Source organism: Carettochelys insculpta, chromosome 22 (assembly GCF_033958435.1).
Source record: "Carettochelys insculpta isolate YL-2023 chromosome 22, ASM3395843v1, whole genome shotgun sequence".
NCBI classification, from domain to species: Eukaryota; Metazoa; Chordata; order Testudines; family Carettochelyidae; genus Carettochelys; species Carettochelys insculpta.
The window spans coordinates 4,523,669-4,548,771 of NC_134158.1; the positions used below are offsets into that span (position 1 = coordinate 4,523,669).

At 52.3% G+C, this 25,103-nt stretch overlaps 1 protein-coding gene and 1 pseudogene across 1 annotated transcript; one reads left to right on the forward strand and one right to left on the reverse strand.

Annotated features, from left to right (window-relative positions):
• Positions 1 to 180: 180 nt before the first annotated feature.
• LOC142025356 (U2 spliceosomal RNA) lies at positions 181 to 356 on the reverse strand (annotated as a pseudogene).
• A 3,385-nt stretch (positions 357 to 3,741) lies between these two features.
• LOC142024795 (uncharacterized) lies at positions 3,742 to 11,770 on the forward strand. The gene is made up of 5 exons (XM_075017021.1): positions 3,742 to 3,803; positions 4,716 to 4,915; positions 9,291 to 9,401; positions 9,705 to 10,743; positions 10,828 to 11,770. Exons 2-5 carry the CDS (start codon positions 4,729 to 4,731, stop codon positions 11,363 to 11,365), a joined length of 1,875 nt encoding a protein of 624 aa, XP_074873122.1. The 5' UTR covers positions 3,742 to 3,803; positions 4,716 to 4,728; the 3' UTR covers positions 11,366 to 11,770.
• The last annotated feature ends 13,333 nt before the right edge of the window (positions 11,771 to 25,103 follow it).

The following is a 25,103-nucleotide window of genomic DNA, read 5'->3' on the forward strand; positions in this document are numbered from 1 at the left end:
GTGTCAATTTCAAAGTGCCATAGCTACCTGCATGCTCATGACACACTCAATATGTACTTCAGCATTTCATTAGTAAACATCAAAATGACCAATTACATGGCCATTTTGAAGTTTTGGGGTATTGTAGATATAGCTTAAAAGTTAAAATCTATTTTTGTAACAATATTACTGCCCCCAAAAGGAGAATGCACCATTCCTGGAAATACTGCAATACCAGGCTGATGCTTGGAATGGATGGAGCAAGCTCCTAGTCCAACTCCCAGTTTCAGAAATACCTTTAATAGATAGTTCTCAGATACAGAACATGTCAGATATTAAACTGATAAGAACAGATTAAATGAGTTTTATTGAGGGAATGTTTCAAATACAGCAAGGAGCATAACAAATTAACATACACAAGGATATATCATCTGAGAAACCAGAACAGGTTATGGAGCGTAATATACAGTAAACAGTATCTTAGTACTTACACAAGAAACCCAACTAGTCTCAGATAGACAAAAAAAACCAGTTACAAATAACAGAGAAAATAAAAAATTGACCTTTTAACCAATCCCTACCCTGACAAGAAAAAGGGAAAAATACTTCACAAGTAACAGACAATATAAGATATTGGCCTTTCAATCAATCCCAGTCCCTAAAAAAAATCAAAAAGGGAGTATTTTACAGATAAACAATATCAGCTTATCAATTAATCCCTGACAAAAAAAGAGTCTTTGAACACAAAACTCCCTAACCCATTAAGTACCAGAGAAAATAAAACAAAACAAAACAAAAAACACAACAATAGAAAAAAAAAAAAACCCACAAAACATTACACTCAATCTTTGGCCACAAAAAGCAAAGAAACAATATGTTGCTGTCACCATTTTACACAGCCCACCCATCTGGACACTTTTATATGTCACAATGACTAAGCCCAATGGCTCACACGCGAGCACTGAAACAAGATTTTCACAGATTGGCAAGTTCACCTACTTTCTTCATCCTGCAGCTCCTTTCTAGCTGCTCAAAGCAAAACCTCTCCCACCTCATAATTCAGCTTTAAAACGAGAAACACCTAATTAAAACACCTCATCTGCATGCAGCCCGCCCCCTGGCTGCAGCGCACTGACACCGTAGAGCCATTAAAGAGCCAGGGGCCCATGGTTCGGCACGCAGTAAACTCAACACGTCTGCCATAGTCTTTCCTTCCTGTGCCAAGAAGGCGATCATCTTCTCCTCAACCCCCGCACGTGAGGCAGGGCCCCTGACAAAGGCCTTGGTGATCACAACCTTCAATGTGCCAATGGGAGTCTTTATCTCACTTGGGATCTACAAAGAGTCCACAGCCACTGGCAGTTCACACAACACCACAAAGGCTTTGTCCTCTACTTGAGGTCTAGGCCCCCGTATGTGACACCTTGTTAGAGAATCAATGGCTTTTGTTAGAAGGGCCTCAATTGGGCCATCTTCTGTACCCTCAGGTATCCCCAATTCTAATATACAGTTCTGAGGATCGGCACTCAACTCTTCACACCAGTCTTCTAGCACACGGCCAGCCATGGCATAAACTCTAACTTATCCTGCAATAACAGAACTGGGCTTCTTACCATGTTATATATATGTGCTTGTGAGGGGTACTACCCAGCAAAAGACATCCCGGATGAGCCCCCACTTATGGAACCCTTCTATTCATGCCAGGTGCCTGCCAGAAGGGCCGGGTTCAGCTCCTGGGGGGTTTCCTATAAAGGATACAACCAACCAGCTCAATGCACCCCCCAATGGCCTGGGATAATTTCACCCCACTTGCTGGGTGCCTGTAAGGAAGTTCTTCCCCCGCCCACAAGCACAGAGTTTAAGATAGAAACAGCTTATTTAATGACCATAACCCACCCCGAGGTTACAGTGACAGATGCCAGATATCTAAAACAAGATCCCACCCCCGTGTGCTATAGAACCAAGTCTCTTGCTGGGGCTCTTGGCCCTTTCCCCATACACAGTTACAGGATGTACCTCCCACGGTGCAGTCCTGGATGCAGAGCCCACAGCTGATTGCTTCTCCTATCAGCCGCCCGCTGCTCCTTCCAGCAGCCCCCCATCATGCACCACTCCTCCTGCCTTCTGTCTACCAGTCACCATTGTCATCCACTGCTGGTCTTACTGGTCACCTGCCAGTCATTGCTCTTTTGCCAATCACACGGCTGGAGATAGTGCTGAAGCAGAACCCTGTGTGATTTCAGCTGTGTAAATTCAGCTCCTATTTTGTAATTTTGGCTATCAATACCTTTGGGGGGGAGTTTTTTAGACACCCCATTATCCAATGCTATCTTTTAACAGATAAAGAAAACTTGTCTTGTCAAACTTATAACTATAACACCAAACCACAAACGGAACAGAAAAAAGCCCCTCAATAAACTAATTCAAGTAGCATCATTTTTTTTCTCTTCCCAACGCTTGAAACGAGGGAGCCCCGTGTAATCAATGTCTTACGCAGCCATGGCGACTGCCCTGTCCCCCACAGCAACCCAGAGACTTGGTGAGGTCCCACAGCTCCCACACTGAGTGTCAGCATAAATTGTGGTTTCACAACAAGGTGTTTACAAGGGAGCAGATCTCAGCGCTGACTCGCTCCCCACGAGGCTTTGCCTGGCAGGTGTCACACACGCGCCCTTTGCATTCCCATGCAGATGAGCCCTGGCAGACACACCCCTCCCAGCCTGCAGCAGCGTTGCGTTCCTGCCGCCGCACTCCCCACACGTGTGACTCTTCCCAGCGCTGCAGGACGCGGGTGTGTGTCAGGGACGGACAGGGGCTGGGAACTGAAAAGGGGGTTTCACACACGGGGGTCTCCGCACTGGGACAGGTACAAATCGGGGCCGCTGCGAGGGTCGGGGCACAAGACGCCCCCAAGCAGTGCCCGGTGACAGCGCCCCCGGCTGCGGGCGGGCGGAGAGAAGAGCCGCTCCTGACACGGGCAATCCGGGCTGGGGGCGGGAGGGAGGGAGGGAGGGGCCCGGAGGGGAACTGACCCCAGCCCAGGAAATCTGCCCGCCTGGGGACCACGTGGGGCACAGAACAAACTCCCGCGGGGAAACCACAGACACGGGCCGGGACGAGCTGCTGGGGCCGGAGAGACGGGGCGAGGGGCGGGGCCAGCACAGACTCGCTCCCCTCTGGGGCTGTGGGGAGCACAGCGGGGGCTGCGCGCAGCGCTGGGGCGGGGCGGGGCGGGGTGAAGGGCGGGGATGACTCAGAGCAACAGCGATGCGCGGCGGGAGGCCAGTGCGGAGCCGGGCTCACAGCTCGAGCTGGGCAGCTCGGCCAATGGGAGCGGGGGTGGGGGCAGGGCTGACAGGCAGCTCGGCCAATGGGAGCGTGGAGGCGGGAAGGGGCGGGACACACAGGACGAGCCCTTGCCAGGTTCGATTCAGGGACCCCCCACCCCAGGCTGTTGCTCGCCCCTGACGCAGCCCGCGGTGGGGGGGGTGGATGTGGCTGGAGCTACGAGCGGCCACTGATCCGTCTCCCGCTGCGCAGGCGCAGAGCCAGGCCGGGGGCAGCCGCCTGCTGCGGACAGTTTTACCCGCGCAGCCTGTGAGAAGTCGAAACGACCCACATCTGCCCACTGCAGCCCGCCCCCGCCTCCCCCTTGCGTCACTTCCCTTCTCAGCCCGCACCTCCCCCTAACGTCACTTCCTCTGCCCCCTTCAGCTTCTCCTTCCCAACGTCACTTCCTAGGAGCCAGTTTCATGCGGCCGCTCCGCCGACGCAGGCGCTGCCGCCGCCTGGAGCCCGCTCCCCCGGCAGGGAGCCGCCGCCAGGTGAGGGGGGGCCCGGCCGCACCCGGAAGTGACTTCGCTCCCTCCCCCCGTTTGTGTCTCGGACGGTCCCCCTGGTCCCCGGCCGGGCCGCCCCGTTCTCCGGCCGCTGCGCTTCGTCCTGCCGCCCGCGCGGCGCCCCTCCCCCCCGGCAGCGGAGCCTGGTTCGCCTCGTGCTCGCAAAGAAGCGCCGCCCCAGCGCCCCGCACTCGCCCCCGCCCGGCTCCGGGGTGCCCGGGGAGGGGAGGGGGGCGGAGGCGGCCGGGGGGGCTGTGACTCGGGGCCGGTTTTCGCTCCTGGCTCCACTCGCCCCTCCAGGCGGAGTCTCCGGGCGGCGCCCGCGGGCTCTGCACCCCGCAGGGACCAGTGGGTGCTGGGGGCTCTGTGCTCGGTTCTCCCCCAGCTCCCTTGTTTTCGCCCCAGGGCCTCTGCACCCCCCTGGTTTTCTTCTCCCTTGTCCCCCTCAGTGATTTGGGGTCCTGAGTCCATTGCACCCCCCCCAGGGGATCCGAGAGCTCTGGGTGGGCTTGTGTCCCCCCTCTCCTGGTTCCCCAGTGGGGCCGGGCGCTCGTCGCACGGTGCCTGTGCTCCCCCGCGGTGCAGTTCAGTGATCCTCATTGTCCCTTCAGCTGCTCCCTTCCTCCGGGCTTGTCCTCTTGGTGTGTCACTAACCACGTGACGTTTCCGTGGGACACACTCCAGTGCGCAGCAGTGCTGGAGCTCAGGCCGTGTCCGGAGAGGAACGAGGATGGATTTGGGATCTGACTTGTGCGAGGTGGTTCTGTGAGACTCAAGCGTTTCCCCAAATGTGCGTGTGCAGCACGTGTGTCCCAGGGAGCGAGTGTGGGGAGCCAGGGGTGCGGAGCGGCTTCTAGCCCCGTCTGAAGTGTCTCCATTGCCCTTTTCCCCTACCAGGCACAGAGCCCCGATGTCTGGCTCCAGAGCAGCCCCAGACGTGCAGAGACAGAGCGAGGACATGGCGGTGGCGGAGAAGGTGACCTTGGAGGAGGTGGCTGTGTGTTTCTCCCAGGAGGAATGGGGGCTGCTGGCCCCGGGGCAGAGAGCCCTCTACAGGGAGGTGATGCAGGAGAACTACCAGACCGTGCGCTGGCTGGGTGAGGAGTCCTGTCCCCGGGGGTGTCACAGGCTGGGTTGGGTTTGGTTCAGGGTCCCTCCCTGTCCCCAGTGTCAGGAGTGTGAGCCCCAGGAATCACTGGGTCCCCTGTGAGAGACTGTCCCCTCCACAGCCCCTCGCAGGGGAAGCAGGTTGAGGGACATGGCAGTGATGCTGCTCTTCCCACAGCCCAGGTCTCCATGTGCTTCCCAAACATCTGCCTTGTCTGGAGGTGTGAGTGGAGGGGCGCTGGCAGGAATGGTGGGTACCAGAGCTGTGGGGCTGGGTCCAGGTGCTCTTCATGCCTGCAGGGTACCCCTGGGGCCAGCATGCTGCACCCCTGCTGTCTCTTACCGTTCAGGGGGAGTTCTTGAATAATGAAACAAACTCCCAGACGGACGCACCAGCTCTCCCATGTACAGTAGATTGCTTTCTCAGGAGTCACTGGTGGGAACCAAACACAGGACAAACTAGTTATGAGTAACATGTGCCCCAGTTTGGATGCAATGTCACTCCCCGTAGGTCTCATAACACACCTCATCCAGCGTCCTCGGCCTTCATCGATATTGGGGGGTTTTGAAGAAGGTTGGGAGGTGCCCAGTTAGGTCATGTGACACCGAGTGGGGCCAAACCTGGGCAGTGAGGAGTAAAACTGTGAAGGCAAAAGCACAGCTAGAATCTCAGCAGGAGGTTGGGGGGGAGGCGGAGACCGGGGCTGTAACTAACACCCTCCAGCCGCACTTTTGCCAGTCGCCTTCCTGCACCAAGGGAAACAGCGCCTGGTGTGGCTGGAACGTGAGTCAGCAGCAAGCCCGTGATGCAGGAGGAAAGTGTTAAACCATGCAGAGAAGCTGCTGCTGGCAGAGTAGAACTGAGGCAGTTGAGTGGGAGCCCAGCTGCACCAAAAACCACATCCCCCAGAGAGCAGCACAGCCAAACACCGCCATGGCCGGCTGCAGGAGCAGCAGCTCTTGTGAGTTGCTGGTAGGGCCTACCCAGCCACAGGCAGGCAGGGGTCGCAGAGCAGGAGCCTGGGCAGGATCTGAAGCAGCCAGCCCGGGACTCGCCTCCCTGCTCAGACAACTTCCTCTGCCTCCTGCTGATTCAAGCAGCGCATCAGAGCCAAAGAGCCGGAGGAACCAGGCCCCAGCCAGGAGCTTTGTGGACAGAGCCCTTGTGGAGCCAGAGCTCTGCCAGAGCCTTTCTCTCCAAGTTCGAGTGACCTGCCATGTGGCAGCTGCAGTCTGAGCCCTGCCTGGGGCCTCGGTTTTGGCCCTGCCAGCCCTCACAGAGCTCACGTTTTGAGTCGAGCAAAAACACAGAGAAGTCCTGTGGCACCTTACAGATAAACTGATTTTCTGGAGCATCAGCTTTTGTGGGCAAAGGCCCAGTTCACCACATGCACCACGTGGAAATTCCAGAGTCCAGTAAAAATATACAGGCACAAGAAAAGGAGGGAGTCCCACTCAAGAAGAAGGCTGGAGTAAATGAGAGCAATTCAGTCATGGAGGATGTGGCCCACTTCCAGCAGCTGATGTGGCGGTGTGAACAGCCGGAGCAGAGAAACTGCTTTTGAACTTGGCCAACTGGTCCTGGTCTTTGTTCAGTCCTAAATGGATGGTGTCACATTTGCAAGTGAACCGCAGCTCTGCAGTTGCTCTTTGAGGTTTGCTCTTGACATTTTTGCGTTGCAGGATGGCTACTTTTAAATCTGCTCCTGAGCATCCCGGGAGGTTTTGTATATTACCATTCCTGATATCTTATTTGCATCCATTTATTCTTTTACGTAGAGACTGTCCAGTTTAGATGTGCAGGCGAATAAGCCCCGCTAGTTCAAATAAAATGAAAATATAAGTGGAGATACACATCTCCTAGAACTGGAAGGGACCTCGAGAGGTTATCTAAGTCCAGTCCCCTGCCCTCTTGGCAGGACCAAGCACTGTCTGTGGCATCTATTTCCCCAATTGCTAAATAGCCTCGTCAAGGATTGAACTACAACCCCGGTTTAGCAGGTGTGGTGGTGTCATTGGTGGGTAGAGTTGGCGCTGAGGTTTGTCGAAAGGTTTGGTTTGTGTTTTACAGTGTTGTGGTCTATACTTGCTGGTGAGAATTTGTTTAAGGTTGGCAGGCTGGCCACAGGCAACAACAGGCCCCGCCTCCCAAAGGTCTTTGAGAGTGAGGGATGATTGTCCAGGATGGGTTGTAGGTCATGGATGGTGCATTGGAGAGGCTTTAGTTGGGGGCTGTAGCTGATGGCCAGTCGTGTTCTGTTGCTTTCTTTGCTGGGCCTGTCTTGTAGCAGGTGGCTTCTGGGAACACGTCTGGCTCTTTCAATCTGTTTCTTCACTTCCTAAAGTGGGTATTGTAGTTTCAGGAGAGCTTGGTAAAGGTCTTGAAGGTGTTTGTCTCTGTCTGAGGGATTGGAGCAAACATGGTTGTACCTTTAGGGCTTGGCTGTAAACAGTAGATCGTGTGGTGTGCCCTGGATGGAAGCAGGAGGCATGGAGGTCGCATAGCGGTGCTGGGGTTTCTGGTACAGGGTTGTGTTTATCTGACCATCACTTATGTGCACAGTAGTGTCCAGGAAGTGGATCTCTTGTGTGGACCATTCCAGGCTGAGGTTGATGGTGGTGTGGAAACTGTCGAAATCACTGAGAACTCTTCAAGAGCCTCTTTCTCATGGGTCCAGATGATGATGGTGATGATGTCATCAGTGTAACTCAAGTAGAGGAGGGGCGCCAGGGGTTGAGAGCGGAGGAAATTGTTCCAGGTCAGCCATAAACATGTTGGCGCAGTGTGGGGCCAGGCGGGTGCCCATTGCAGTCCCACTAATTTGAAGGTATAAATTGTCCTCAAATCTGAAGTACTTGTGGGTGAGGACAAAGTCACAAAGCTCCACCACCACTTGTGCTGTGGCATCATCACGGATACTGTTCCCAACAGCTTGAAGTCCATCTTCACGTGGGTTTTTTTGTTTAAGGGATCTCGGCATCCATGGTGGCCAGGATGGTGGTTTCAGGAAGATCACCAGTGCACAGCAGTTTCCTGAGGAAGTCAGTGGTGTTTCAAAGATAGCTCGGAGTGCTGGTAACATAAGGTCTGAGTCGAGAGTCCCCATGGCTGGACAAGGCTGCAATGAGAGTGCCAATGCCTGAGCTGATGGTGCCTCCAGAATGTCTGGATTTTATGGATCTTGGGGCTCTATGGGTGTGTCTGTGCAGATCTGTTCCTGCGCTTTTGTCAGGAGTGTCTTGAGCAGACGGTGCAGTTTCTGTGTGTGCTGCTCAGGGGGATCAGAGGACAGTAGCCTGTAGAAGGTGGTATTGGAGAGCTGCCTGGGAGTCTCCTTTTCATGGTCTGACCTATTCATGATGACAACAGCAGCTCCTTTGTCAGCCTCTTGGATGACAGCGCCAGAGCTGTTTCTGAGGCTGTGGGTGACATTGCATTCCGCACGGCTGAGGTCCTGGGACAAGCGATGTCGCTTTGCCACAATTTCTGCCTGCGCACAGAAGCGGAAGCGCTCTAGGTATAGATCCAGTCTGTCGTTTTGATTGCCAGGAAGGATTCCATGCAGAATTCTTCTTCTTGTACTCGAGGTGTGATGGTGCCTGTCGGGCTGTTCAGAGTCTTGTTGAAAGTATTCCTGGCAAAACTGGGGCAGGGTTCCAGATCCCCACAGAACTGTGTCATGTTGTGGGGCTGGTGGGGCGCAAAGAGAATCCCTGAGATAGCACAGACTCCTCTGCCAGGCTGTGTGTGTGGTTGGATAGATTGACAATGTTGCTGGGTGAGTTACGGGTACCACTACTGTGGCCCCATGCAGCAAGTAGGAGGTTAGAGAGTTTACAGTCCTGTAGAGAAGAGCAGTGGGCATTGTAACTCTCCTGTCTCCTTTCAGTAAAGTCCAGCCACCTGGGCGTTTGTGTGGAAGGTTGTTTTTTTAGGAGAGTCTCCAGACTTGAGAGCTCCTTGTGATGTTTCCCTGTTTGCTGCACAGGAAGCTGAACAGGTGGTTCCTCAGGTCTGTGGGAGTGTGTGACCAATCTCTCGACACAGTCCGTGCAGTGTATCGGTTGCAGTGAGTGTTTCACCTTCAGTCCGTTGGGTGGGACGTCCATCCATTTGCACTTGGCGAGGAAGATGGTGTCTGTATCTGTGCAGGTTTTCTCATGGTTTTGATGGATTCCCGCTCCACGTGGCTAAATTCGGGGCCTGCCTGGTGCCAGGCATTGGGCATAGCTGTGTTAGTTTTATCCACAAAAACAAACCCAAATCGAGTGTCTTGTTTGAGTTGAGTGGTCCTGTCCTGCCCTGGGATGTGGGGGATGGAGCAGGTCAAGAAGGGAGGCTGAGTTGAACCCTTGTGAGTGCAGCAGGATTTCCCAAAGCTGATGTGATCTCCTGGGTGGAGCGAGGGGTGGCGCTGTGGGTCCCAGATCTCCAGGGCGCTGAGAAAGGGGAGATCATCAGCGCCCCACACACAGGTGAGCAGTGAGCTAAAGTGACTCAGAAACCGATTTCTGTGTTCTCCGAGATGTCACTTGGGCCTTTTCATCCAGACTGTCTGACCCTTCAGCCTGTCATCAGCTCCAGCCAGAGGGTGGGAGCAGGGCTGGGGTCCCTCCTCTGGGGAAGGGTTGTGAAGACGGAGGAGGAGCTCAGTTCACGTTATTTCAATCTTTCCATCAGCTGTTGGCTGCGTTCCCCCTTTTCTGTTCCCTTTCTGAGTTTTTCTTTCAGCTCAGTGCATAGAGTGACACTCTCTGGTTCTCTCTGTGTCCCAGTAGGTGAGGTGATGCTGCTCAAGAATGATGAGGAGAATCTTCAGCTGGAAGAACCAGAGCAAGTGGCCTCCTGTGGGATGTTCCTGGGAAGCTCTGAAGGTCGTGTTTCTCAGAGTCCTGAGCACAGAGAGACCTGTGAGAGTCAGCGTAGCCCAGAAAAGCAGCAGGGAAACCATGCAGGGGAGGGGCAGGATAACTCCAGCCATGGAAGCAGAGGTGTGAGAAACACTAAAGAGAGCGAACAACAGAAAAGCTGTGGGAAAAGCTTCAGTCTTAACAGTCATTGTACCATCCACACAGGAGAGAAGCCCAATATCTGCCCTGACTGTGGGAGAAGCTTCCAGCTGCACTCAGGTCTTATTAATCATCAGAGAACCCACACTGGAGAGAAACCCTTTCACTGCTCTGACTGTGGGAAAAGCTTCTCATGGTCCTCAAGTCTTAAAAGTCACTGCATCACCCACACAGGAGAGAGACCTTATAACTGCTCTGACTGTGGGAAAAGGTTCAGACACAGGTCACACCTTGTTAATCATAGGAGAATTCACACAGGAGAGAAACCCTTCAACTGCTCTGAGTGTGGGAAAAGCTTTCGTCGGAGGCCAAGCCTTGTTGCTCATCAGAGAATCCACATAGGAGAGAGACCCTTCAGCTGCTCTGACTGTGGGAAAAGCTTTTGTTGGCGCTCAGCTCTTATTGCTCATCAGAGGACCCACACTGGAGAGAAACCCTTCCACTGCTCTGACTGTGGGAAAAGCTTTCGGCAACACTCACACCTTCTCACTCATCAGATGATTCACAGACGAGAGAAACCCTATCACTGCACTGCCTGTGGGAAAAGCTTCAGCAGCAGTGCAAACCTGGTCAGACATCAGAGTATCCACAGAGAGGAGAAACCCTTCAACTGCTCTGAGTGCGGAAGATGCTTCAGTGATGTTTCTGGCCTTGATCAACATCTGAGAATCCACACCCGGGGAAAACCCTTTCTCTGCTCTGATTGCGGGAAAAGTTTCAGTCAACGCTCATATCTTGTTCAGCATCAGAAAACCCACACCGGGGACAAACCCTTCTGCTGCTCTGACTGTTGCAAAAGCTTCTTATGGCACTCAAGCCTTAAAAGTCACTGCAGAATCCACACAGAGGAGAGACCTTATAACTGCCCTGACTGTGGCAAAAGGTTCAGAAATAGGTCAAACCTTGTTAATCATAGGAGAAGCCACACAGGAGAGAAACCCTTCATCTGCTCTGAGTGTGGGGAAAGCTTTGGTGAGAAGTCAAACCTTGCTGCTCATCGCAGAATCCACACAGGAGAGAAACCCTTCAACTGCTCTGTTTGTGGGAAAAGCTTTCGTCGGCGCTCAGATCTTATATATCATCAGAGAACCCACACTGGAGAGAAACCCTTCCACTGCTCTGACTGTGGGAGAAACTTCTCATGCTCCTCAAGTCTAAAAAGTCATTGCAGAATCCACACAGGAGAGAGACCTTATAGCTGCTGTGACTGTGGGAAAAGGTTCACACAGAGGTCAAACCTTGTTAAACATAGGAGAACCCACACAGGACAGAAATCCTTCACCTGCTCCAACTGTGGAAAAAGCTTTTGTCAGCTCTCAAATCTTATTCGTCATCAGAGAACCCACACTGGAGAGAAACCTTTCAGCTGATCTGACTGTGGGAAAAGCTTTTGTCAGCTCTCAAATCTTATAGATCAGAGAACCCAGAGCAGAGAGGAACCTTTCAGCTGTTCTGTGTGTGGGACAAGTTTCGGGAACACTCGCGCCTTGTCAATCATCAGAGAGCTCACAGAAGAGAGAAACCCAATGACTGCACTCACATGGGTAACCTTCAGTGGCTGCTTGGACATTATTGATCATCAGAGAATTCACACAGGAGAGAAATCCGGTAACTCTCTTTGTCACTATTTTTGAAGCTGGGCCACTGGGCAAAAAAAGTCAGTGAGAACCCCAAGAACTACCACAATGCTTCTCATTCCTCAAGGGGGTGGTGTTATGGAGCCATTCAAGGAACTAAAATAAAGTCTACTCCTTCCTACATTAACCCATGCTCCTTTATAAAAACTGGACACGCTGGAGTTTGTTCAGAACCTCAACTTGATGAATTTTTGTTGTCTTTTTTTTTAATTAAATAAATAGAAAATGCTTCACTTGAGTTGTTGCTCCAGGTGTGTCTGGAGAGGAGGGGTCAGTGCATGGGGACTCTGGAGAGAGACCATTGTCCTAGCCCACTGTCACCGCAGCAGCTTTGGGCCCAAATGAGATCCATCTCTACTTGGCTGCTGCAGCTCCAGCAGGTACACCCAGGGGACCGGTGTATGTCCCCCACCTGGGGCAGTGCCAGGGTCATCGGTCCGCTGTACTGCCCAACCAGAGAGGAATGCAGCAAATGTGCACTTTCTCCTCACTCCCTGGTGGAGGGGAACAGCCAACCATGTCCCTGTACAAACTTAGAGGGGAGGGAGCTGCAGCTGTCCCCAAGGGCATCTGGAGGTGGGATGCTCACGGCTGGGACAGTCCTCGGTGGGGCTGAGGGTGCATCCCCAGCCAACCCCTTTCTTGTGTGGTGGTTGTCTGTTTTCTGTGTGGTCATAGAATCATAGAACAATAGAGCTGGAAGAGACCTAAAAAGACATCAAGTCCAGCCCCCTGTCCAAGGCAGGACCAAACCCATCAGATCAGCCCAGCCAGGGCTCTGTTGAGCCGAGACTCAAACACCTCCAGGGATGGAGACTCCACTACTTCCCTGCGTAGACGATTCCAATGCTTCAGCACCCTCCTAGTGAAAAAGTTTTTCCTAATGTTCAACCTGGACCTTCCCAACCGCAACTTAAGACCATTGATCCGTGTTCTGCCATCAGTGACCAAGGGGAACAGCCTTTCTCCAGCCTCTTTGCAACCTCCCTTCAGTAAGTTGAAGGCTGTTATCAAGTCTCCCCTCAGTCTTCTCTTCTGCAGACTAAACAGACCCAACTGCCTCAACCTTTCTTCATAGCTCATATGCTCCAGCCCCCGAATTATTTTGGTCAACCTTTGCTGGACCCTCTCCAGTGTGTCCATGTTCTTCTTTTATTTTGGGGCCCAGAACAGGACACAGTACTCCAGATGTGGCCTCACCAAAGCCAAATAAAGAGGAATAATCACTTCTCTGGATCTACTGGCAAGGCTCGTCTTGATGCCATTCGCCTTCTTGGCTACAGCAGCACAGTGTTGACTCGTCCAGCTTCTCATCCACAACAACTCCCAGGTCCTTCTCTGCAGAGCTACTACTAAGCCAGTCTGACCCCAGCCTGTAACAATGCTTGGGATTCTTCCGGCCCAAGTGCAGGACTCTGACTTGTCCTTATTGAACCTCATCAGATTTCTTGTGGCCCAGTCTTCCAGTTTATCTAAGTCACTGTGGACCCTGTCCCTACCCTCCAGCCTATCTACCTCTCCCCCTCGCTTAGTGTCATCCGCAAATTTGCTGAGGGTGCAGTCCAGCCCCTCATCCAGGTTATTGATAAATTTGTTGAACAGAACAGACCCAGAACCGAACCTTGGGGAACTCCACTTGAAACCGACCGCCATCCTGACATCAAGCCGTTGATCACTACCCACTGGACCCGACCTTCTGGCCAGCTTTCTATCCATCTTACCGTCCATTTATCCAATCCACATTCCTTAATTTGATGACAAGAATATTGCGGAAGCCCATATCAAAAGCTTTGCTAAAATCAAGATAAATCACATCCATTGATTTTTCCCCTATCCACAGAGCCAGTTTTCTCATCGTAGAAACTAATCAGGTTGGTCAGGCATGACTTGCCCTTTATGAATCCATGCTGACTATTTCTGATCACTCTCCCCTCCTCCAAGTGCCTCAAAATGACTTCCTTGAGGAGCCTGTTGAAGTACAAGACTTCTCTGTGTTTAGGTGGCTCACATTCAGCTTTATTGAATTCAATAAGGCAACAGATGAGCCAAACTGGATACTAGTCAAACCAAGTCCAGCAAGGCTGCTTGATGCAGCTCACGCTTGTATTTTATACCCTCACACGAAAGCCCAGTGTCAGAGGCAATTTAAATCACTTCTCCAAGAGAAGGTGTTATCAGCAAAGAGACACAGGTACTGGGGAACTGGAATCTTGACTCCAAACAGTCCGTTAACGCATTCCATAGAGCCTCCCGCCATTCCCAAACAGGTCAAGGAAAGTACAGGCTCTTCTGTGCATGCAGAAGTAAGGGATGTGAAATGGCTTCTGTACAAGATGGTTTCCACAACTCCCCTCTTTTAGCCTTAAAAAGGCTCTCAGAAACCATTTCATAGATACATGTTCATTAAAGTATTTACATACACCTCTTGTTCTTTCCTTTGCTCATCATGCCTTAAAATCATTAGCTCCACTTTCCTGCTGGTAAGAGCCTGTTCAGCTCCTTTTAGAGCACAGGAAATACAACATTTGATTTGCAAGAAACAGAAATAAACACAAAGGATTATTGCTAATACTAATGCTATTCCTTGCAAAATTAAGTTCCCACATGTCCAGTCCAACTTCCCAATCAACCCGAGGGTCCAACTTTCCTCCTGCTTCAGGCTCATCACAGCCTTTTCAATTTCTGAGGCATCTTCCTCTACTTTATTGCCGGTGTCTGTGATATACACACAGCATTCCTTCCCCACCACGGCACAAACCCCACCCTTACTCCCTAGGATGTAATCTTGGGCCATTTGGTTTTGGAGGAACATTTGCCTAACTTCTGCGAATTGCTTATCGATGGCTCAGAGGGCTTTGGTTGTAGCATTGGCTACTTTCTCGAAAGCTTCCTCCAGCTTTCCTTCAGCGCAAAGGCGACACCCAAACCTGGGGTCGTGACTCCGCAGTACATTTCCCTTGTTCTCTCTCGGTAGTTTCAGACCCTTCCACCGTGAAGATGGTCCACTACCCAAACGGCTGGGAAGGCTGCCCCAGTGTAGCAGGTTCCACTCCAGTGTATAGACAGAGTTTATGTGCTCTTCAGCCACATTTGAAATAATGGCTGACCTGAGCTGTTAAGGCTTCATCGCATTGCGGTTTCATCATCCACTGCATGTAGTACCCAAAGATGCCTTTATTTTTTTCCCAGGTGTTAATTTTACACCAAACCCCATTTTGGACAGTGCTTATCTCACACTTGCTTTTCCCCACTCTCAGATTTAGAGAATTATTCCTCTTTATTCGGCACTGGTGAGGCCACATCTGGAATATTGTGTCCAGTTTTGGGCCCCCCAGTATAAAAAGGATGTGGATTTGCTGGAGCAGGTTCAGCGAAGGGGAACAAAAATGATTAAGGGGCTGGAGCACAAGACCTATGAGGAGAGACTGAGGGATTTGGGCTTGTTCAGTTTACAGTAGAGAAGACTTAGAAGTGATTTAATAGCAGCCTTCAGCTTCCTGAAGGGGAGCTCTAAAGAGGAGGGTGAGAAACTGTTCTCAGTGGTGTCGGATGGCAGAACAAGGAGCAATGGTCTGAAGGTGAAGAGGGAGAGGTGTAGGTTAGATATTAGGAAAAACTACTTCACCAGGCGGGTGGTGAAGCACTGGAATGTGTTGCCTAGACAGGTAGTAGATTCTCCATCCCTTGAGGTTTTTAAGTCCCGGCTGGACAAGGTCCTGGCTGGGATGACTTAGTGAGGGTTGATCCTGCTTGAAAGAGGGGGCTGGACTAGATGACCTCCTGAGGTCCCTTCCAGCCCTGTGATTCTGTGGGCTCCTGTGCCCCTGCATGTCCAGCAGTGTTCTCCAACTGAGGTTATGGCTAGGTGGACATGCCCTAGGACATGCCCTAGGCCATTAAACTCTTTATCATACTGTGTGCCATTCTGACCCAATTCATCAAACCATGTGCCATTCATCTGACTGTTATTTAGTAGGGCTGGAATCATTGGGACCCCTCCTTCTGAATGTACAGGACTATGAGCACATGTTCAACAATCTGACATATTAAATTCTAGGGAAACTTGGTTTATGCTTTTAATGAACCATATTTAAGCCATATCGGCTACAGCTACTAGGTATTAAAAACAAACTAAACATCAGTTCAGTAGGATTTGTTTGGCCAGCCCCATTTGGCTGTTCGTCAGGACTTTGTAGCTTTCTTCACCTATGTGTGGCAGGTTTCCTGGGTCGTAGTTGATACCGTAGTCTTGGTCCCTAAGGTTCGTCTGCTTCTGGGCCTGGATTGCTGGTACCAGGCCTGCGCTGATCCTCGTCTATTTCTGGACCTGGATGGCTGGTACCAGGTCTGTGACGCTCCTCTTCAGGACTAACCTCTGCAGGAGCTGGAACTGGTTTGCAGTGGGAGGTGTGGATCCAGGTGGGCAGTACCTTGCACTTCACAGCAGTATGGGTGGTCAAAAGGACTTGGTGGGGCCCTTCCACCTGGGTTCCAGGGCATTCTTTCGCTGGTGGACCTTTACACAGACCCAATCTCCTGGTTGCAGTTTACGGCATGGCTCAGTCGGGGCCTCCAGGAAAGCGTCCTTGACCTGTGAATGACAGGACTGCACACACCTCATCTGTTCCTGACACTACTTAACTGTGCTTCCTTTGACAAGTGTGATGTCAGCCTGGTCAATCTCTGGGCTGCTCAGCTGTCTCATAGGCCGACCACACACCATCTCATGAGGACTAAGTCCAGTTTTTCGGTTAGGAGTGTCTCTCATGCTCATTAGGGCAATTGGGAGAAGCTTCTACCCAAGTTAAACCAGAGTCCTCACATATTTTGGCGAGTTTATTCTTTACAATCCCATTTCGTCTTTCCACTGCTCCCGCGCTCTCCGGGTGTGGCAGACAGGGCAGCGCCTGTCGGATGGAGCGGTACTTTGCCACCTTCTGAATGACTTGTCCAGTGAAGTGAGTACCGCCATCACTGGAGATCACAAGGGGTGTTCCCCAGCACGGGATGAGGTGATTTAGAAATCTTTTAGCCACTGTGAAGGCATCAGCTTTCCTGCATGGATCGGCTTCTACCCACCCTGAGAACAAACAAACAATAACCAGCACATATTCAAAGGATTTACGTTGAGGCAATTGAACGAAGTCCATCTGCAAATTCAGGGGTCTGGTTGCCGGAACTGTCTGTACAGGTTTGCCCGCGTTGTGGGCTTGGCCGACAGGGAAAGCCAGACCGGACTCTTGGGCTACTTGGGAGAATTTGGGAGCAAACCAGTTTTCTGTTAGAGTTGCGACCATCCCCCCTTTGCTAAGGTGCGACAGCCCATGGAGCACGGAAGCCAGGTGAGGTAACAGGACCACTGGGGCAACAATGCGGCCATCAAAGCTGCGCCACAAGTGGTCTGGGTGCGAGGTGCACCCTGCCAATCTCCACTCCCGCTTTCCCGATTCAGGGGCTTGGTCTTGCACTAGGGCCGGTTCCGACAGGGAGGGCGCGGGAGATGGCATCGGAAGGGAGGGATACAATGCTTCAGCCCGAGGAGGACATAGGGCAGCTGCCCTGGCAGCCCGGGCGGCTGTATCATTCCCTATTGCAGCTTCATCAGAGGGAGAAGCATGAGCTGTGCACTTAACAATAGCCAGAGCAGAGGGTAAAAGTACAGCATCTGGGAGAGCAGCGACATAAGGGCCTTTCTTTATAGCGTGTCCAGAGGAGGTGAGAGAACCTCGCTGTTTCCATCGCCTGCCCAAATCACGAACTCCACCAAAAGCGCACCGGGAGTCAGTACAGACAGCGGCAGAAACCCCTGCTGCGATACGACAGGTGCGAGGGAGAGCTACGAGCTCTGCCACCTGTGCAGACGAGACAGAAGGCAGAGGAGCAGATTCCACAACATCATAAACAGTACAAAGTGCAGAGCCTGTTTCTAAGGTACCAGTAGGATTATAAACGCAAGAACCATCTGAATACAGTATAAAGTCAGGATTGTCCCGCGGGGTTCCAGAGAGATCAGGTGGAGGAGACGTGACAGCCTGAACAACTTTCAAGCAATCACGTGGCTCCCCCTCGAGAGGTGCAGGGAGCCATGTAGGGGGATTTAAAGAAGCACAACGAACCTCTGAAACATTAGGGGAGGCAAAAAGGAGCCGTTCATATTTAACAGGACAAGCATTGGAACGGTGCTGAGTTTTTCCTTTCAGGAGCAACGCAGACACTGAGTGAGGAACAGCCAACGTTAAGGGACATTGTAAAACCACAGGCTCTGCTGGCTCTAAAATTCGTGCTGCAGCTGCAACTGCACAAAGGCGAGGAGAGAAAGAAGCAGCCACAGAATCAAGATAGGTACCGTGATCAGCAAGAGGGTGGCATTTCTCACCATGGCTCTGAACCAGCACACCCATAGCACATCCTTCCTTTGCATGACAGAACAAAGTGAAAGGCCGGGAATAATCAGGTAAACCCAAAGCAGGAGCAGACGCTAATGCTTGTTTCAAGGAGGCGAAAGCAGTGCCTTGCTGGGGGCCCCAAGGAAAGGGAGTGGGGGTGGCATTTCGAGTAAGCTCCTTGAGCAGTTTGGTGAGTTGAGAAAAGTGAGGCATCCATTGCCTACAATAGCAGCCATGCCTAAGAAAGAAGGGATTTGCAAAGGGGTAGTAGGTCTAGGGGCAGAAAGGGTCGTCTGGATTCTGTTTTCAGAGAGCTGACGGCTGCCTGCTGAGAGATCCTGCCCCAAATACCTGACTTTTGGCTGACACAGTTGAAGTTTTCGTTTGGACACCTTGTGCCATTTTTGGCTGGGGCAACGAGAAGTGGAAGCGAGTCTGCTCTGCCTGCCTCGAGGGACGGGCTGCACAGAAGCAAATCATCTCCATACTGAATGAGAGTAGAGCCAGAGGGGAAAGTGATCCCAGCAAGGTCCCTCTGCAGGATCTGTGAAAAATAGGTGGGAGAATCGCTCAACCCTTGTGGCAGAAGAGTCCAGCAGTATCGCTGCCCTTTATAAGTAAAAGCTGCCAGGCATTGGCAGTCGGGATGGAGCGGAACACTGCAGAAGGCAGAGGAGAGGTCAACACAGTCAAGTGGGTGGAATCTGGTGGACTAGGGGAAAGAATTGTGGCTGGGTCGGGAGTAATAGGCAATTGAGAGATAACAAGGGAGCTGATCGCTCAAAGGCAGGTGTCCCTCCCCGGTTTCTTTCAGGGCAGTATGGGGGTGTTGCAAGGACTTGAGCAGGGGGTGAGAATCCCCTGGGCCAGGAGGTCAGAAATGACAGGTTGAATTCCTGCCCCAGCCGCAGGATTCAGCGGGTACTGAGGAACAGGGGGCAAGGGCTTAGTAGGGTTAACCGAAATGTACAGGGGATCTGCTGATATTCTGCCCACCTCGTTTGGGGCGGTGGCCCACAAGCAGTTGGGTACCTGGGACAAAAGATCAACATCTGGCTGGGGAATAGAAGGCACGAGGGAGGCGGTAGGATCCTGCAGGAGGTCTTCCACCTCCTCTCCTGGCTGTGCAGGAACTTCATGATAAACCCCATCTGGAGCACAGAAAATGGTGCAGCGCGACCCGCACAGGAGATCCCTTCCGAATAGATTTACGGGGGAGCAGGACTGAGAAGGAAAGAACCCTGCTCTGAAACGGGCCCAGTACAGGGGAGACGGGTTCAGAGACAGGGTGAGGTACGACTTGATCAGAAATGCCGACTGCATTAACAGCCTGGCCAGAAAGGGGAACAGGGAAAGACGACACTTGGAGGCTGGACCTGCTGGCCCCCGTGTCTACTAAAACCTGGGTGTTTTGTCCAGCAGCCTGGCAGGTCAGAGCGCCAGCTGGGTTCAGGGGAATACGGGGAGATAAGAGAGAGAAGCTGCAATCCTCTTCCAGGCACCCCGTTCACTCTCAAAGTCCACTAAGTTAAACTGAGCCTGTGCAGCTCTGTGAACTGCAGGGACTGTCGGCCTGGGGCGACGTGGGCGCTGACTTTCCCAGCGTCCAGGCTGTTTGCAATAGTGGCAAACAGTTGTACCCACTGGTGTAACTGGGCTGCCTCGGCCAGCTGTAGCTGCAAACCAAGGTGGGGTTGATCTTGCTGTCCCATAGGTACCCTGCAGATGTCGCTCTGTAGAGCGGCCCCGACCCCTGCCTAATTCAGAGGGCATTGATTGTAATCCCATACATTTAGGTTCTTTAACCTGTTTAGCCTTTAAGCGCTGGCTGCAATGGTTTGCCACTGTTAAGAGGTCTGCTAAAGGTTTAGTTTCCCAGCCCACAGTCATTCATTTCAGCTGTCTCTGTACAGCTGGGTTTAATCCATTCACAAAGGCGGCACCCAGCGCCTGTTGAGCAGTCGCAGCCGGATTGTCATTGCCAGAGTGCCTCTCAGATACCTTTGTAAGCCTTTCCAAATAGGCACCTGGTGTTCCCTTATCTTCCTGCTCGCAGAGATTAATTTTAACCCCATCTGGTCACTTGGGAAAAACTAAGGATACTGTCAAGCAGCCTGTTTCCAGCTTGTGTAAGCTCAGTATCATAAGTTCCTGCCCCTGGCACTCCTTGGATGGGCTCAGCTGGCCCCTCTGCTTTCCTTATGATTTTTTTTTGCTTATCAGGCAAGATCACCCTTAAAAGCTGATCGAGGTCCTGCCAATTTGGGGCATAAGACCGGATCACTAGTGCTAGTTCTGATTGAAACTTTACCGGGTCGTCTTCTGCTGGGGGAAAGTCTTTAGCCATGGCATGTAATTCAGGCCTAGTCCAGGGTTGGTAAACCCGCATGCGCCCTCCTTGGGGGTTTGGGACTTCTCGTAAAGGAAAAATTTGAGTGGTTGGGCTATTATTTGTTTCCCCCCATGCAACTTACTAATGGTTGTCCCTTTGAAGGTGGTGTCTTGAGGACAATAGTAGCTGCAGCGGCTGACTGGTAAGTCATAAGGTGCACCCTGGGTCCCTTTTCTGCTGTCTACAGAGGCTCCTGAATCCCTTTGATCCTCCTGGGCCTGGGGACCTGGGTTTGGACAAGGTAGAGAATTCCAGACAGAACACAGGACGTCATCATATCGTCCTGGGAGTTAGGGCTTGGAAGGCAAGGATACAATTGCCCCATAAATGGCGCACTCGGCTGTGTGTCTGCTGTTTTGTGTTGTACATCTGCACCTTCAAGCTGTCTGATTTTATACTGAAGTTTCTCCTGGGAATCTTTTAAACTTCTTAAACGAGACTCGTTCTGCCTTTTACAAGTCTCTTCATACCATGATAACGAGGCAGACTATTGTTGATCGGGAGTTTTCGCTCCACGACCCTCAACAGCGCCTTGTAAATGGAGGATTTTATCCCTATCAATGATACCTAATAGAGGGAACTGCAGTTTGGGATTGTCCCAGGTATAAAAATTCCTTTTGTCTAGAAATTTGCAAGTAATTTCCCCGAGTGAGTGTACATAAAAACAGCTGGACGGCCCTTAGAGGGTACCGGAATTCCTGGAGTCTGACATGTCCCCAGCATTGATTTTCTCCCTGTGAGGCACCGAATGGAAGTTCGCCTGGCTCATAGGGTGCAAGGCAGTGAACCGAATTTCACCTGGCTCACAAGATCTCTCCCTGCAAGGCACCAAACCGAAGCTCACCTGGTTACAGAGAGTGAGGCACTGAACCAAAGCCCCCCTGGCTCACGGGGAGGAGGGGGGGATGTTCCCAGCACACGCTCCAGCCCAGCAGAACGCCTGGCGGGAGTTAAGTCTGCCCGGGCTTAGGGATATCATTAATGGTTAGTCTTACTTCAGAACAGGAAACAGAGGGAGGCAACAAAGCTTCCCACAGATCCATGTGTCGAAAGAGTCGTGGCACCACGCCAGCTTTTAGTGTCTGAACACAGAGGGCCCAGCGCATGGCTGCCTCACTAGAGGCACCGGTGTGCCCTTTGGGAACTGAGACATACAACACAGGCCTAATAGAGAAAGACAGAGACACACAGAACGTTAGCTGCTCCACAAAGGTGGAACCCGTAGCTCCCCCTTACCCTGACGGCCGCCGGCACTCCAGTCCCAAGCCCCTGCTGGGAGATTTTGTAACAGGTATCCCCCTTACCTTCTACTGAGCGCTCTTCAGAGGCTTGGAAGTCGAGCGCTGGCCCCCCGTCCGGGCAAGTGGTGCGTTGGGATCTCGGTGGAACCTCCAGATTGCTGAAGCACAAGACGTCTCTGTGTAGGCGGCGAACATTCAGCTTTACTGAATTCAATAAGGCAACAGATGAGCCAAACTGGACAGGAGTAAAACCAGGCCCAGCAAGGCTGCTTGGTGCAGCGAACTCTGGTGTTTTATACCCTCACACAAACAACGCCCAGTGTCAGAGGCAATTAGTTAGAGCAGCGTAAATCACTTTCCAAAGAGAAACTGTTATCAGCAAAGAGAAACAGGTACCGGGGAGCTGGAGCCCCAACTCCAAACAGCCCATTATCGCATTCCATAGAGCTCATCCTCCCGCCGTTCCCAAACAGGTCAAGGAAAGGACCGGCTCCTGTGTGCGCGCGGGAGGAAGGGCTGTGAAATGGCGTCTATACAAGATGGCTTCCAAAATCATATACAGCTACTTTTTTATTTTTGGTCTCCGCCCCCCCGCCCCCAGGCTACCAGCAGGGATGGAGAGTCCTCTCCAGCTGGCACCCTCCAACACGCCGCATGGCCTGGGCTAGTGTTTGGAGCAAGTGCACTGCCCAAAGGTGCCCGTCCCCCTCTGGGTCACCCCAGTCGGATGCAAAGGAAAGAGACGTCAGTACGTTTGGAACTGAGGTGACTGCAAGGAGATGCTGGAAAGCAGGTTGATGACTCCTCCCTGCTACCCGCCTTAGGGGCTCCACTCCGCACTTGCTGGCTGAGTTTGCTCCCGTAGCCTTTGCCTCTCCCGATCCTGCCCACAAGGCAGTGGGGAAGGTTCTCACAGGGGTGTCTGCCCCGGAGGGGGGTGGGGGGCGTAAGGAGTCAGGGCCCCTTGGACGCCAGTGACCAAATGGTGGTTCAGACGCCATCTGGATTAGCCCAATGGAGGGACCCAAGTATCCCAGACCCTCATCTCCTGCAGAATGAGGGGGCAGAAGCTGCCTAGTCAACACATCCACCATCACATTCGGGTGGTCCACACTGCCCGCCTGGTGCCTGTGGGCTGCTGGCGCTGCCGCTGCTGTGGGCTCACGGACGACCATGTGAGCAAGAAGAGATAACACACAGCAAATGGCAGGGAGGGTCAGTCTGGCTTGATCATCCACACCACCACTCTCTCCCCTGTCGCTGAGCTTCCCCCCCACCCCGACCTGCAGCACCCCCCCCTGCCCACAGACCCCTAACTCCCTCTCCCCCAAGTAAGTTAAGGACTTACTGCTGCTGCAGCCTGGAAGAGCTGCCATCTCCTCCACCAGAGCTACGCGTACCTCAACTGCACACAGCAAAGCAGCTCCTGCCATGCGTCAGGGCAGCCGTGGCTGTCTGCCGCAAAGCAGCTCCGGCCGCATGGTGAGACGCCAACAGCCCTGCAGCCGGGCACATCCTGTCACACTCTGCAGCTTCCCCTGCGCCCTCTGGCCCACTCCCAACATTTCCTTGGACCACAGCTCACCCCCTGCACCCTCCACCCCAGCCTGCTCCCAACACCCACCCCACCTGGCTCCCCAAAACTCCTAGTCCCTACCACCCCCTGGGTACTGGTACCGCCTCCACTGGAGCCCCCAGCTAGCAAGTAGAATTTTAGTGAAAAGAGCAAAAATGCCCCATGGTGGACATAAAAGCTCAGCAGCTGAAAGGTGATTTTTCAGAACAAGCCAGGACCAGGGCACCTTTAATCCCTCTCCTGGTTTTGCTGGGGAGCAGCCCCATGGGAAGGGGTGGCAAAGGAGGCAGGTGCCCCAGGGCCCAGCATTTTGGTGGTGGCAGCTTACATTATAGTAGGGAAGGGAGCAATCTTTTCTTTTGTCTTTGAAGAAACACTGATAGTCCTTGTGCCTGATTACAGATTGCAGAACATAAAAACTCATCATCTTGCCATTAGATCTCTGGTCACTGCAGTGACCTTTGATATTCTCCAAACAGTTTTGTACTTTGGGGAACTAGAAAATTACAAAGCTATGAGGGTTTAAGGCTTTCGGTGGCAAAGGCTTTTGATGCCCAATATTGGGGTACTGGATGTGTCTGACCAATCCTTGTAATGTCAGAAGACTGAATTGTGTTCCTTAATATGGTGAGTGCTGTGCCAAGTTTTTTCAACCATTGCTGCTTGTAAGCAGTGGGGATGGTCCCACTATTAAGGAGAACTATTCTGGCTTCTACACTACTCTGATGAAATGGTCTAGTGAAAGGATATGAGTGTCTGCTCCAACTGCCTTTATCTCGCATTCTCCTTTACCAGAGTTGTGAGCCCAGTTCTTGAGGGGCCATTTGGGGATCTGGGGCAAATAATTAAAAAAAAAAAAAAAAGTCTGTCAGGGATTGTGTTTGGCCCTGAGGGCAGGGACTGGACAGTGACATCCTGAGGTCCCTTCTAGCTCTCTGAGATGTGCAGCTCCAGAGACTGTAGTCTAGGACCTTAAAAACTAACATCTCTTTCTGCAGAAGCGTTCGCGGATGAAAACCAGTGTGTCAGCTGCATGGAGTAGAAACAAAGACACTCAAGTGGGGAGGTTGTTGCACTGCGACACCCGGAGGACGTAAAAAAACCAACCGTGAAATCCTCTCTCACCCAATCTAGACGTCTGCTGCCACAGGATGGCGTGAGAGCCACAGGTGTAATTGGCTTCAAAGAAGGGCTCAGTAGCTCATTGAGGAGGATAGGAGCAGCAATGGCTATTAGCCAAGCTGGCCAGGACACCACGGCTACGTCTACACGTGCACGCTACATCGAAATAGCTAATTTCGAAGTAGCGACATCGAAATAGCCTATTTCGATGAATAACGTCTACACGTCCTCCAGGGCCGGCAACGTCGATGTTCAACTTCGACGTTGCTCAGCCCAACATCGAAATAGGCGCAGCAAGGGAACGTCTACACGCCAAAGTAGCACACATCGAAATAAGGGAGCCAGGCACAGCTGCAGACAGGGTCACGGGGCGGACTCAACAGCAAGTTGCTCCCTTAAAGGGCCCCTCCCAGACACACTTTCATTAAACAGTGCAAGATACACAGAGCCAACAACTAGTTGCAGACCCTGTATATGCAGCACGGACCCCCAGCTGCAGCAGCAGCAGCAGCCAGAAGCCCTGGGCTAAGGGCTGCTGCACACGGTGACCACAGAGCCCCGCAAGGGCTGGAGAGAGAGTATCTCTCAACCCCCCAGCTGATGGCCGCCATGGAGGACCCCGCTATTTCGATGTTGCGGGACGCAGATCGTCTACACTGTCCCTACTTCGACGTTGAACGTCGAAGTAGGGCGCTATTCCTATCCACTCATGGGGTTAGCGACTTCGACGTCTTGCCGCCTAACGTCGAAGTTA

Excerpts from the sequence above, each read along its gene's own strand:
- LOC142024795 (XM_075017021.1), top strand. The coding sequence starts at position 4,729 with ATGTCTGGCTCCAGAGCAGCCCCAGACGTGCAGAGACAGAGCGAGGAC. Across the intron at positions 4,916-9,290 it reads CCAGACCGTGCGCTGGCTGG|CAGGATTTCCCAAAGCTGAT; the intron begins GTGAGGAGTCCT and ends TTGTGAGTGCAG. Across the intron at positions 10,744-10,827 it reads TCATATCTTGTTCAGCATCA|CAGAATCCACACAGAGGAGA; the intron begins GAAAACCCACAC and ends TAAAAGTCACTG.